The sequence below is a fragment of the Tauraco erythrolophus genome, chromosome 16 (assembly GCF_009769465.1).
Source record: "Tauraco erythrolophus isolate bTauEry1 chromosome 16, bTauEry1.pri, whole genome shotgun sequence".
NCBI classification, from domain to species: Eukaryota; Metazoa; Chordata; class Aves; order Musophagiformes; family Musophagidae; genus Tauraco; species Tauraco erythrolophus.
In genome coordinates, this window is record NC_141480.1 from 12,318,025 (window position 1) to 12,331,154 (window position 13,130).

The 13,130-nt window shown below is 59.7% G+C and overlaps 1 protein-coding gene across 1 annotated transcript in view; it reads left to right on the plus strand.

Moving 5' to 3' along the window:
- Nucleotides 1-13,130, plus strand: part of PPARGC1B (PPARG coactivator 1 beta) — a 47,363-nt gene that overhangs the window by 28,371 nt on the left and 5,862 nt on the right. The window contains exons 2-5 of the mRNA XM_086621600.1: nt 6,338-6,511; nt 8,486-8,698; nt 10,575-10,691; nt 11,528-12,704. Of these exons, the coding sequence (XP_086477726.1) occupies nt 6,338-6,511; nt 8,486-8,698; nt 10,575-10,691; nt 11,528-12,704 (1,681 nt within the window). The remainder of the gene's footprint in view (nt 1-6,337; nt 6,512-8,485; nt 8,699-10,574; nt 10,692-11,527; nt 12,705-13,130) is intronic.

The following is a 13,130-nucleotide window of genomic DNA, read 5'->3' on the forward strand; positions in this document are numbered from 1 at the left end:
CATTCACAGTGACATTTTGTCAAATGCCAGTGGGGAGGGGGGTTGCTTATCTGCTGGCACGGGCTACGGTGACCTTCACAGCTCTGGCCAGGTGCCTCCTTGCTGTATTTACACTTATTTATAGCTCTCTCCTCCATCCTCACCTCTGCCCTCCTCCCTGGTACTGGAGGGGGGCTGCCCACCCCACTCAGGTCCCACTGAGCTGGGAGGGCTGGGAGAGAGCTGGCGCATCCTTGGAGATGATTTGGGGCTGGCAGCACCCAGCTTCACCCCCCTGGGGTGCTGGTGGCCTGACCACATGGGGACCATGTCCCCTGGGTGGGAGCTGCGGGGACAGCAGGATGCACCCTGGGGCAGATGGGGCTGGGTTTGGCCCCAGCGTGGGTCGTCGCAGTGGCTACGTGCCCCCATTGCCCCCCAGCTCTGGTGCTGGGGCAGCCCGGCAGGGTGCTGGGGGTCTGCAGGTGCCCGTCTCTACCTGCCTGAGTGGGGCTGCCCCCTGCCTGAAGCAGCTGGTGGGGTGGGCAGCTATGCCCACCGCTGTGCCAGCTGGCCACTCCTGCCTGCCCAGGGAAGAAACAGTGTATGGTGCCCGGCTCCCTGCATGGCTGTAATCCCTGTTTCAAGCAGTCCGTAATTACGGATTTCCCTGATAAGCCCGGACGGCTCTCTCCAAAACCCCTGCCCAAGGATTTTCTTTCTTTTTTAGAGACAAGCCAGGGGTGAGGGCGAGGAGGGGGAAACTCCCTGGCTGGCCGCAAACGCGGGCACTGAGAGCCGGCGCTGTCCGTGCTGCCCAAGGAGGGCTGGTGGGAGCTGGTGTTCGTGTTCTCGGCATTTCTCACCGTCTGCTGGTTTGGGTCCCAGCCTAAACGCCGCTGGCTAATTTGGGGCTCTGTCTCCAACGTGTGGGGATGTATATTTATGGGTAGGCACTTGGCTGTGGGGAGGGAGGAGGCTCTGTGCAGGGCTGAGTTACTGCTTCCGCTCCTTGGCAAGGAGGTGGGCTGCCTGTTTCTGGCCGATTCCTTCGGCCCCTCTGAGGAGCTGCTACTTTCCTTCCTTTTTTCCATACAGCAAAGTGGCATGTGAGTGACAAGGCAATTGCAAAGCATCCTGGGGCTGTGTATGCAGGCGACAATGCAAATCTGGTCTTCCAGGCTCAAACAGGATTAAGTTCCTGCGAAGGCACTGTGCCCATCCAGCAGCGCTTTCACACCGGCAGGCTTCAGAAGCTGGAACTTTTGCAGCCTCACTAAGCAGGAGCACAATGCGTGTGCCATCGCCCGGCGCACTCGGAGCCTCACTGCTAAACACTTGGCCACAACTTCAAGAATCTGGACCCAAGGGTTTTGCAGATAAGGGGAATTTCTATCGGCGCCGTTGTCGGGGGTGTGACAGAGGAGAGGACCTGCGGGTCAATTCGTCACGGTCACTGCCCCATCCCCAGCCCCCCTGAGCCAGTTAAGCACCACAGGCACCAGCCAGCTGAGCTCTCTTGCTTGCCCTGGTTTAGGTTGCTATTGCCTGGCACAGGGCTGCGGTTCCTCCAAGATCGTGTCTGGAGGTGGCATCGCCCCTTTGCTTCTTTCCCAGGCTTGCCACAGGGAAGGCAAAACCTCGAAGCATCAGCGTTTGCCTGAAGGCTGCTGAGCTCCAGTGGCAGGTGCCTGTTTTCAGGCTGGCAGGCAGGAGGGCCGTGCCATGCACTGCCTGCTCCCTGGGCAAGCTGGCTGCACACTCCTGGAGCCAAGGTGTGCTCTTGGTGGGTTCACTGGGTATGGCTGCCCCAGGGAGCCAGCAGCCCGGCCCCAGCTGGCCTCTCCAGCCCCACTGACCAGGGGGTTTAGTGTGAGGAGCCCAAGTTGACACTGAAAAAGAAGAAAACATTTCCTGCCTTGTTAATCCAATATTTGAATTAGAGTTGGGCTTGGAGAGGAACCTCGTGTCTCTGCAGAGATAAGACCTCATGTGCTCCCGCACCAGAGTTAATGCTGCTCCAAAGCAGGATAAAGACCTGAAAGGAGAAGCGTCCCACCTGCCATCCCCATGGTCTCGGGGGCCAGCACTGAGCTGTGCTCAACGGGTCATCCTTGAATGTGGCTCCAGCCAGTGGCTGCCATCAGCCTGCTGCAGGTCCAGCCCTGGACACATGCTGGAGCTGCTGGGGGCTCTAAGACACAGTTGCCTGCATCAGCTGCCCTCACGATGGGGCAGGGAGATGGAGCTAACCTCTATGCCAGCTCCTCGTCCTGCTCTGCCGCTGCCCCAGAAAGGGCAAGGATTGGGGGCTTTGCAAGGGGACGGGAAGTCCAAGCAGCAGGTGCCCCTCTGGGTGCAGTCTCCACAGGACCTGGGAGCTCTTCCATTCACAGCCCTGGGAGACAAAGGGATGCTGACTCAGGAGCCAGCAGAAGCCCTCAGGCTGATTTGCTCGCATGGGGTTTCCAGGAGAAGGCGTAGCGCAGGCTGGTGGGATCTGGCCCCTCCTCACCTGCAGTGCTTAGGGAGAGACCCCGCCGGTACTTTGGAAACACTGAGGTGCAGCCGAGGCTCCCTGGGACAGGAGAGTTGGTGAGGTGACCTCCGAGTGTCCTTGACTGCCAGTTTGGAGACTGTCCCTTGCGCTTTCCCGCTATTGCCAGCTCCGCCGTGGGGGATGTGGACGGTGGGGCTGGCAGCAGGCGGTGCAGCCGCGGCGGGCGCAGAACCCTCCTGCTCTCCCGGCTGTCCCTGGGCGCGCACAGTGTGGCTGCTGCCGGGTCCAGCCAGCCTTGGCCAGGGCACGAAGCGAACACAAACCCGTGGCATGAAGGTCCCTGCCAGCCTCCTGGGGCAACCCCTGCTCCCACGAATGAAGTTATAAACCCCTCGCAGTGGGGCAGGGCTGTCCGAGCCCAGCAGTAAATGAATAAACACGTTAATGCTCCGTCCTCCCAGCGAGCAAAGCCTCTGCAGAGGCAAAGCTCCTTGCAACACGCAGCAAGTATCAGCTGCCTCTTTGTCCTGCAATTGCGATTGCGTTTCTGCTGGGGCTGAGGTCGGAGTTGGTTCAAGCTTTAAAGAAAGCCGAGGAGGATGTCTGTGAATGGGGCTGTTACCCCAGACACCCTCTGCCTTTTAGCTTTGGCTCTCGGGTGCAGCTGCGTGTGCAGTGTTGCTGTGGGGCGCTCTGGCTGCCGGAGGGGACGCCCAGGCTCGGGCTCCTGCTCCCCTAAAGGATGTAGGTGTGTGGCAGGGGGACACCTGCGTAGCTGCCTGGATGTCTCTCTTCACCGGAGCAGGGATTCATCAGACAAGTTGCAACAGGCTGCCGGCAACTTTCCAGTTGCAGCCACACTGCAGCGTGAGCACGGGCCAGGTGTCTGGGCTGAAGGATGCCTCCAAATTTTTGAGCATGTCTCCATGGATGTTTGCTGGCTGCACACCAAGAACCCATGGCTGATCTTCCTACAAACTCCCAAGTAAAATTAGAACAAAAGTTCACTCCTCTCCCAAGGCAGCAGGAAATGCAAAGGGTGGGAAAAGGGAAAGTCAGAGCAGATGAGGTCCAGTGCCCACAGGCAGCATCCCCATCGCTGCTGCCACCCTCTACCCGGGCGGGGGCTGGGTCCTCCCCTACCGCTGCGGCCAGCCCAGAGGGGCTCTGCTCTCGGCGCTCAGTGCTGGGCTAGCAGTGCTCAGAGTGCTGAGTTCACAGAATCATAGAATGGTTTGGATTGGAAAAGACCTTAAAGATCATCCAGTTCCAACTGCCCTGCCATGGGCAGGGACACCTTCCACTAGACCAGGTTGGATTCCCTCCAGAGACTCCAGGCAGAGCTGAGTTTTTGAGCACTCCTGACCTGTGCTAGCCAGGAACCTGGGAGCATCCACTGCCAACCACTGCCTCAGGATGGCTGCACGCAGCACAGCAGTGCCGGGGCACCCCTGCCCCAGGGTGCCCAGAGAGGGCAGCTCAGCAGCGTTAGATTGCAGGAGTTTATTTTTACCCAGCCCTGTTGCCAATGGGGACATGTCACATCTGTGGAGCTGATCAAAAGACATCTCGAGCGCTGGTGTCAGCTGCTCCTTGTGATCTCAGCACCAGGATCTTTTCCCTTGTGGCATATCAAAAGGAGCAGGAGAATTTGACTGCTTTGCTATTTTTAATTGAACGCACACACGCACACATAGAGACACACGTATATATATGTATGTATGGCTTGTCTAAAAATAAAAGCCTTTGCCTGTGTTCCCATGGGAAGATTTGGGGGAGCCAAAGTTGTTGCAAGACTTTTTCTGGAGCAGGCGCAGAGCGGTGGCAGGAAAGCAGAGACACAGCAGGTGAGGGACACATCTGAGAGGCCAAAGGACTCCTGATCGCAGCGCAGCCCAGGATGCCCCTGAGCAGAGAGGACAGGAGAGCTGGGGGAAGGGTGACATCTGTGTCCCCCAGAGCTGGCAGTGATGAGGACAGGGACCCTTGACATGTGCTCTGACCACCCGGGAAGCAAAGGTTTTTGCAGGGCAGGTTTAAAGAGCCCTGGCCTTGGGGGGCCCATGAGGAGTATCCAGATCCCAGGACCATTCAGGGGATTGCATCGACCTTTTGTTGTGCCTGATACACTTGGCAGCACCATGCTGGTGAATGTGTACCTGATACACCACCGTCCAGCGGCAGGGAGGAGGGAGGATGCTGGGGAGAGCATCCCCCCAGCTCGGGGGCGGCTCCCCGGACCATGTGGGATTTGCTCGCACCGGCAGAGCCAGGGCAGCGCCAGCAGCTCCCCACAGCCCCCAGCCCTGCTGCAGCCATGGGCACAGCCAGGCCAGTGCTCCGCTGCTGGGACATGGTGCTGGCTCGCTACGGGGCCGTGAAGCTGCTCTCTCCTTTGCTACGTCTTCCAAACTGCCCACCCTTTCTTCCACCATCTCTAGGAGGGAGTGGGGCAGAAAGCAGGTGAGAAACGCAAAATGGAGAGTGTGTCGGGTGCGCACAGGAATGTTCTTTGGTGTGCCATAGGGCTGTGGAAACACAATAATCCCACATTATCCTAATTTAAAAAAAAAAAGAAAAAAGAGAGAAACACTGTTTTTTCCATTTCTGCATCTCTATTTGAAATCCCTTTTCCTTCCCATTGAGTGTGGGTGGAGACTCTTCCAGGGCACTTCAGGAGGGGAGGCCCTGTGTTCTCCTGCCCCTGCAGCCTCTCTCACGTGCTCAGATGTTTGCCTGCTCCAAAATCTGTTTGCTATGTAAATAAACTTGCTTCCCTCACGGCCAGAAAACTCCCCCCGGGGCAGCCAATACTGGGAGGAATCACACCAGACCTCTCCCCTCCGCGTTTGAACCTGGGCAATGGGAGCAAACCCGAGCGGGACCCGAGGGATGGTGCAGGCAAGCGAGCGGCGGCGCAGGCAGTGCCGTGCCCATGCCCATGCCAGTTCTCTCTCCCCTCTCTCCCATGGGTGCTGGATGCCACTACGGCCTTTGTGGCCGGGCAGCGGCTGGGAGCCAGGCAGAAGTGGGGCAGGTCCCCAGCTGCTTTCTGTGGTTAAATGGAGATTTTTATTTCGGTTCCCTGTGGGCACCCGGACATCGCTTTGTTTCCGTGCCGTTTTTCTCATCCTGTGTGTGCAATGCAGGGACAAGGGTCTGTATGGCCTCAGCGGTGCCCTGGGATGTGCAGGATGTGCACTTCCCCAGAGAGACTGTCCCTGAGTGTTTCAGTGCCATGTGGTGGGAATGGGGATGGGGTACAGAGCAGCCGCGCTGACCCGGTGTGAGGCCACTCACCAAAGCTTGGCCCCATGCGTTGCTATCTTGTGCGCGCCCGAGTCTCTTGTCTCCCTCCATTATCACTGCCCAGGGCAGCTGGATAACCCTGGATGTCCCCCTTAGGGTGCCAAAGGCAGGAATGGCTTCAGTTTCCCCAAAGAGCACCAGCAGCTGCTTTACTGCAGCCTGGGTGGCAGCTCCGTGCCCTGAGCTTCTGCTCGCCGGAGGGGACAGGGCTCTGCTGCTCCAACACCTGCCACGGCACGGGGTGCAGGCGGGGGGTTTGGTGGCAGTTGCAGGGTGGCTTTCAGTAACCAGCAGTGCCAGTGCGAGGCTGTGGAAACTGATTTGCAAAATGCCTAGAGAAAAGCTGCTCTCTGTGCTCTCCACCACCGTGTAATTGCTCCTGAAGCCACTTGCCAAAGCTTATTTGAAAGAGGGTCTGGGTAACAGGCTCAAGCAGAGGCGGCGGCACACATGGGCAGACTGGCCATCTCCACTGGTGGTTGCGGCTGCCCATTGCTGCCCACCCCTCTGGCATGGCGGTGGGCTCACCCCCATCTCTTCTCTCCCCAGTACGAGGTGTCTGGCGAGGAGCACCTCTACTCTGACTTCCCCGAGATTGATTTGTCTCAGCTGGATGCCAGTGACTTCGACTCGGCCGGCTGCTTCAGCGAGCTGCAGTGGTGCGGGGAGCACTCGGAGACCGACTCCAGCCAGTACAGCACCGACGACTCCGAGCTCTTCCAGGTACCCCCGTCCTCCTGGGTGACAGCCTGGCACAGGGGACCCGAGGATGGAGGCAGGGAGAGGGCTGGGGAGGGGGAGAAGGAGGGAGGAAGAAGGGGACACACACAACTATTAATAGCTCCTCCCCAGCTGATTAGTGCTCCATTAATTTGTGCACTGGCTCTAAATGGAGCAAGCGGAGTCAGGCTAATGAGGAGGTGGATGAGCAGAGGAGGGCTGCTGAGCCACCCTGCTGGTGATGTATTATTAAAAGGGAACTGCAGTTGGTGCACAGCACATCCCGTTCAATTCCCAGGATGGCAGGTGTGCTGGGGCAGCAGCGTGGGAGTCCCGGGGCTGTGGTGTGGGGCACATATACTCATTTCCCGAGAGCAGAAAGCTGCCCCTTTCCCCAGCTCTCGAGCTCTGCCATCCTCCTTGTGTTCAGGGCTGGGGTCCCTCTGGCAGGGGGCAGCTTGTTTCTCTCCTTGCCTTTGCTCTGGGATGGCCCTATATTGCTGTGCCAGCACCTGGGACCACGCGGTGCCAGGGCAGAGGATGCTCCCAGGCACTGACAGGGCTGATCCGTGTCCCTCAGCACATCTTTCCCTCTCCCCGCGGAAGAGCTGAGCATAGGGCAGAGCTGCAGTGCCAGGGCTGGGCTGTGGGTGCATCGTGGACAGGCTGGAGGCAGGGGGCTGCCGAGGCTGCCCGGGGAGTGGGTGCAGAATGGACTGGGCAGCCCGCTTGCCTTTCCCAAAGCTCATGCCATGCCCTGGATGTGCCCCATCCTTGGGGGCTGGGGTCTCTGTGCCCTCCTGAGCGACGCTCAGGCCCTTACCTGCTCGGACAAGGAGGCTGCAACCCACTGGTGCCCGCTAGTCACCAACTGTGGGTTACTTTTTGGGAAGGAGGAAGATATGTATTTAAACAAGGGGGGAAATTAAAAGCCCCAATCTTTTCTAACCTGGCCATAATAACAACTCTTTGGCTTCTATGCTATGCTGATGCTGTGCTTGAAAATGGTCCAGTCCAGCTGAGGGACCTTCATCACGAGATGCATATTTTCCGCTGAACTTCCTGGGGAAAAGATAAACAGAAAAGAAATGCAAAAGACAGGCCCGTTAGGAGCAGTGGAGTATGATGAAACATATCCCACTGAACTTGTGTGCACAGCGGTCTCGTGCCAATAACAGGAGGAAAAGAAATGGAGCCAAAAATGGAGCATCCTGCTGCCTTTCCCTGGAGTGTGCTCTAGTGACTGCAAGCAAGGTTAGGGCATGGAACAAAAGATATTTAATTTTCAAACAAGATGAGAGAAACACAGGAGGCTGCGTGCAGTCACCAGTCCTCCTTGCGAGCCTGAATTTACCCCTGTGCTAATTTTATAGCTGATGGTAGTCTGCTTCTTGTTGGACATGGTTTACATTAAGGATATGATGGAGGAGGATCAAAAAGAAGAAACTACTGGCTCGCTTTGGCCATTCCTTGGCTTCTACATCCTCTTCTGGGCTTTTGCAGTGTATTTCCAGACTGGAAGAGGACTCATGGGGCTGCGTGGGACTGGGATGGTGCTGTGCCTGCTCACCTCCCGTGTTCCCGTCCCTGCCGGGTGCTGCTCCCAGCCCCGCTCAGCCGCACTGGGATAGCCAGCGCCTGGGGGGCTCGCAGCCCAGCGTCAGGAGGATTTGGGCAAGGAGCCTTTTAATCATAGATCCTTTATCTGCTGCTCGTGGTGGGGTGGAGGCAACTATGGGGAGAGGAGATGCTCGGATTCATTATTTTCCCACTGGGGGTGTGGGGGGACAGACTGATGCCCCTTTTCCAGTTGGATGTCTCTCCTCCTGATCCTATCCTAGTGCTCTGCTGGAGAAAAGCTCTTCCAGGTCCCCTGCAGGGTCACTGGGAAGTGTGGGTGCTGGTGTGGCACTGCCAGCCCCCCCAGTCTCTTTGCCCAGCCTAACTCCCCCTCTCTCCTCTGCCTGCTCCTTACAGATAATAGACAGCGAGAACGAAGCGCTGCTGGCAGCCCTCACCGAGACATTGGATGGTATACAGGGAGATGACGTGGGCCTGGCTGCCTTCCAAACTATGGAAGAGGGGGACACGCTCAACCATGCCTACACCTCGCCTGCCCCCTCCCCCAAACCCACCGCCCCGGTCACGGGGGGGCCGCCCGCGGCCCCCGAGTTTGATGAGCTGTCTCTAGTAAGAACCCACTTCCTACTGTTTAAGGTGGATTTGGATGAGCCCCTGATAAGCCGGCTGCATGGGTATGATAGGAAGCAAAGGTCTGAATTTTTTCATTCTAGGCTTAAAACTCTCTTTAACCGTCAATACCAAAGCATATACTTGTATTGTATACGTATACATGTTCTGCATCATTGCTGTCACCTCCATCACCATTCTCACGGGAACAAGCTGTGTGTATACAAATATCTATGAAGGGGGTGGGAGCGGGTGTCAAAGGGGCGGTGGCTGCTTTGGCAAGACCCACACCTGCTTTTAATGGGACGTGCGGATGTGGGGCTGCCCGGGGTACTCCCTAGCGCGTCCCAGCCCCGTGCCCATGAGCAATGGTGGCTGTTCCCACCCGGCTCTGCCTCGGGCTGAGCTCCCCGCTGCTCTCGCAGGAGGGACCGAGGGGGCTCGGCCAGAGTGTTGCCCTCAAGCATTCAGCGGGAGGGTTTTACCCCCCCCATGCCTTCCACCACGACCCCCTCAGGGGCTGTGTGGCCTCCAGTCCCTACAGATTTGGTGCCTGGAGCATCCCTCTCGGTTCCCTGCAATATCGGAGCTCCAGCCCTGCACCACCTCGGGGCCCGCACTAACTGGCAGCATTTGCTGCAAACCGCCGCCGCCCCCGGGAGGTCCATGGGACAGGGGCACCACAGGGGCACCACTCCCTCCCGGGGCTCACGGTCCCCCCGCCCGGGACCTCCAGCCTGGCCCCGGGGCCTCCCCAAAAGCTGGAGCTGTGGCGGGGAGGAGTGACATCCAGTGGTGAGAGCGTGCATTTCCACCGTCCCCGCCCTTCACGGGGGGTATATATCACACACTATATGTATGTGTATATATAGGATGTATACGTTGCAGGGGTGGGGGGGAAAAGGTGCTGGTTGCTTCGACCAACAGGAGCTGTGCGCCTAAAGCTGTGGGTGCCCCGGCTGACGTTTCCTGGCAGACCCTGACCCGGGCATCTCCGATTTCTATCACCCCTTAAAACCCCCCGCGCCCGCCCTGGGGCTCCGTGCCCACCGGCCGGTGCGAGAGCCCCAGATATGTCTCCTCTGTGCAGTCCCCCAGCGCCTACGCAGTTGTTTTGCTGTTGAGCTGTTGTCACCTTTGGTTGTTAGCGCAACATGGGTGGAATATGAAATGTTGTTGCTGGGTGTGGGGTTTGTTCTTTTTTCACCCTAACCAAAAATGGGTTTGAGTAGAAGAAAAACACTCCGCTGACCTTGCCATCAGAAGTGGTGGCACGGCGGGTGACCCAGGGAAAACCCCACTCCCGCTGCCCATGGGCTTGACGGAGCACGTTGGGGAAGCTCTCAACGTGTCCCACGGGGGCTCACATCTGCAAAACGCCTTGGAAGCTCATTAATGAGTCTCTGGATGTTTCGGCTAAATGAGCCTTGCACGGGGACCCAAGTGAGCTGTCCAAACCCGTCACTCGTGCCAAAGTAAAGTCTCTGTCGCCTAAGGGCAGAATTGATGGAGTGAGAAGTTTGGATGCTACGACAGCTCCTGGGGGGTCTGACGGGAGCGGAGGTGCCCCTGGGAAGTAATTCTCTCATGTCCCCATCTCCTCAACCTGTTTGGGGGTCCCTGGGGACATGGGTGAATGCTGTGGAGACAGCCCCGACTCCCTCAGGGCTGCGTGTGGCTGGGCGCCTGCCCCTGTAGCCACAGGGAGGTGGGAAACACCTCCCTGCCTTTTTATTTTCCTCCCTCATTTTTGGGTGGGATGCTCAGCAATGGAGGTGCCCAGCGTGGGCACGAGCCAAGGGGCTGTGGCCCTGACGGCACTTTCTCTTGCCCTCGCTGTGATGCCGACTCCTTTTCTTGCCACTTCTCTTTGCAGCTGAAGAAGTTGCTCCTCTCTCCATCGCACGTGCCTCCAAGCTGTGAGGCTCAGCGGGATGGGAGCACCCGCCGCCTGGGGACCCCTAAGTCCCGACCCACACGGCCCTGCACAAAGGTACTTCCTGGGTGGGCAGAGCTTGAGCCCGTCCAGCACCCACCTCTTGAGAACTGTCCTAAAGGAGGTGACCCAAGGGTGGTGTCGGGGAGCATGGGCAGCCTCGTAGCTGGGCCAGGGGCTGAGGACAGGCAGGGGCTGAGGACAGTCAGGGACCGTCACCACCGGCAAAGCAGCACGTGGTGTTCCCATCCCCGTCTGCGCGGGGGCTGTGGTCTGGGCTCAGCAAAACCTTTGGGCTTTGCGCTGGGCTGAGAAACGTCTCAATGTCATTTGGACCCAGCGGGGTCAGGCCTCTCCCAGCTTCCCTGAGCACTGGTTTGTGAAAGCCCCGCGTTCTCCCTGGCTGCCCCCTCGCCCCCCTCCCCACTGACTCACAGCCCAGGCCAGCAGCCATCGGCCAGGGAGAGCTGCGTGCCACGCTGCAGAGCCCACCCCGTCGCTTAAGCTAATCTCCTGAAACCCAGCAGAAGTTGCCATCAAAGATTTTTCTACTTGGCTAATGGTAATTGTGTGGTGCATTAGGCCCTGGCAAATTAGATTGCCTGGGCAGAGCAGCAAAGTCCTCCTGGGGAGAAGGAGCATCATTTCGTGCCAGCTGCTGGAGGGACAGTGCCCGGGCGGCTGGGCTGCTGGCCCCGTATGCCTGATGGAAACCCCCTTGGGCATGGGTCTGACCGCCAGGCAGGTCGGGATGCTGGTGGGCCGGAACCGCGGGGTTCCAGGATATGGGGTGGCTCTGTCAGCCCCGGGGGCTTCTCCCCCCATGCCTGGTATGTGTGTCAGGTGGTGGCTGTGAGGCTCAGGACTGACGTTCTCCTCTCTCCTCTCCGAAGGTGGAGGGTCCCCGGGACAGGAGAGTGAGTGTCCCACAAGCGCAGAGCCGCAGCTGCACTGAGCTGCACCGGCACCTCACCTCCACCACCCCCTGCCCCCAGACCAAAGCCCCCCAGGTGCCTGAGGAGTGCCCCAGCAGCCGCCACCACCCGTCCCCAAGTGGCTGCGCCCATCACGAGGACGACAGTGACTCCAGCGAGGACTCGCTGAGCTCCGGCGACTCGATGACCCCCCGCTCCTCATCAGAGGATGGCTCCGGCAGCCAGTTCTCCTGCGAGGGGGAGATGCACTCGGTGGTGGAGCTCATCCGCTACATGCACACCTACTGCCTGCCGCCGCGGAAGCTGCCCGCCCATGATGCCGCTGACGCCAAGCCCCAGCTGTGCAGCAGCCCCTTCAAGAAGGCCAAACCGGACTGCCCCGCGCAGCCAGGCTTCCCCGGCAGCGCCCAGAGCCGGCCGGGCTGTGTCTGGCAGGCGGCCGGGGGTTGCAAGAAGCCCAGAGCGTCCTTCTCCATCCTGAAGGAGCTGCTAGCGCGGGACCTGCTGTGTGACGTGAGCAAGCCATACCGCCTGGGCAAGCCTGTGTACGCTGCCCTCGCCCGGCCGCCCGGCTCCCGCTCCCCTGTGCCACCGGCCCAGGATGAGGAGGATGCCGTTGGGACTTGTACATCCAGAGCCAAAATGGCACCGGAGAAGGGTGAGCCACGGCAGAGCCCCGCAGCCGAGGCAGAGGCACCGCGGGAGCCGGGTGGCCTCGAGGACGATGCTGGGAGGCGTGTGGGTGCCCTGGGCCCAGCCGTGGGGAAAGTGGCCCGCAAGCAGGAGAGCACCATTTATGCCGTCCGCCGCTCCAAGAGACTCAACCCTGAGCTTGGCCACTGGCTCTCCTTCCTTGACGAGCCGCCCCCTGAGCCCTCCACCCCCCAGGAGGCAGGGGATGGCCATGGTCCCCAGGACACCCTGGCCTGCAGAGAGCCTGCACCATGCCCAGCACTGGAGGGCTTCTCTGCTGAAGAGCCCGCGGCTGAAGTGGAGGTGGGGGGCACGGATGAGGGCGACAACGGGAGCATGGTACCATCAGCGGAGCCCCAGCCCCTCTCCCTGGGCTCCCCTGGGGACGGTGAGGTGGGCGACGGGACAGAGAGCCGGCGCTGTGCCCTCCTGGAGCAAGCAGGTGAGGGGGGCTGGGGGCTGTCACTGTGCCCGCCCCTCCCCAGTGTGCCCATGCTGCCTGTGCCATCTCTGCCGCAGGCGAGTGCTACTGGCCAGACGCCTGGCACTCAGCTGGCAGCGAAGCTGTGAGCAGCCCCAAGCACAGCTGAGCCCTGACCCATATGCCAGCTGGCGGTGGGGTCCCATGCGTGGGGAGCTGTGGCTGGTTCTGGTTTGGGGGTTTTGTTTCAATCCGGGGGGGGCTTCTGCCTTGGTTTCCCCTCCTTATAACGAGATGAAGGAGTCAGGGTGGCAGTAACCCACCAGGGACAAGGCTGCCCCGTCCCTGTGGGTCCCTCTTCCCGCGGGCTCGCCCTGTGCCTGGGCACTGGAGTTCAGCTGCACCGGTGCCCCAAAATCGCAGCTGTCTGCAGACACTTTGTGAGCG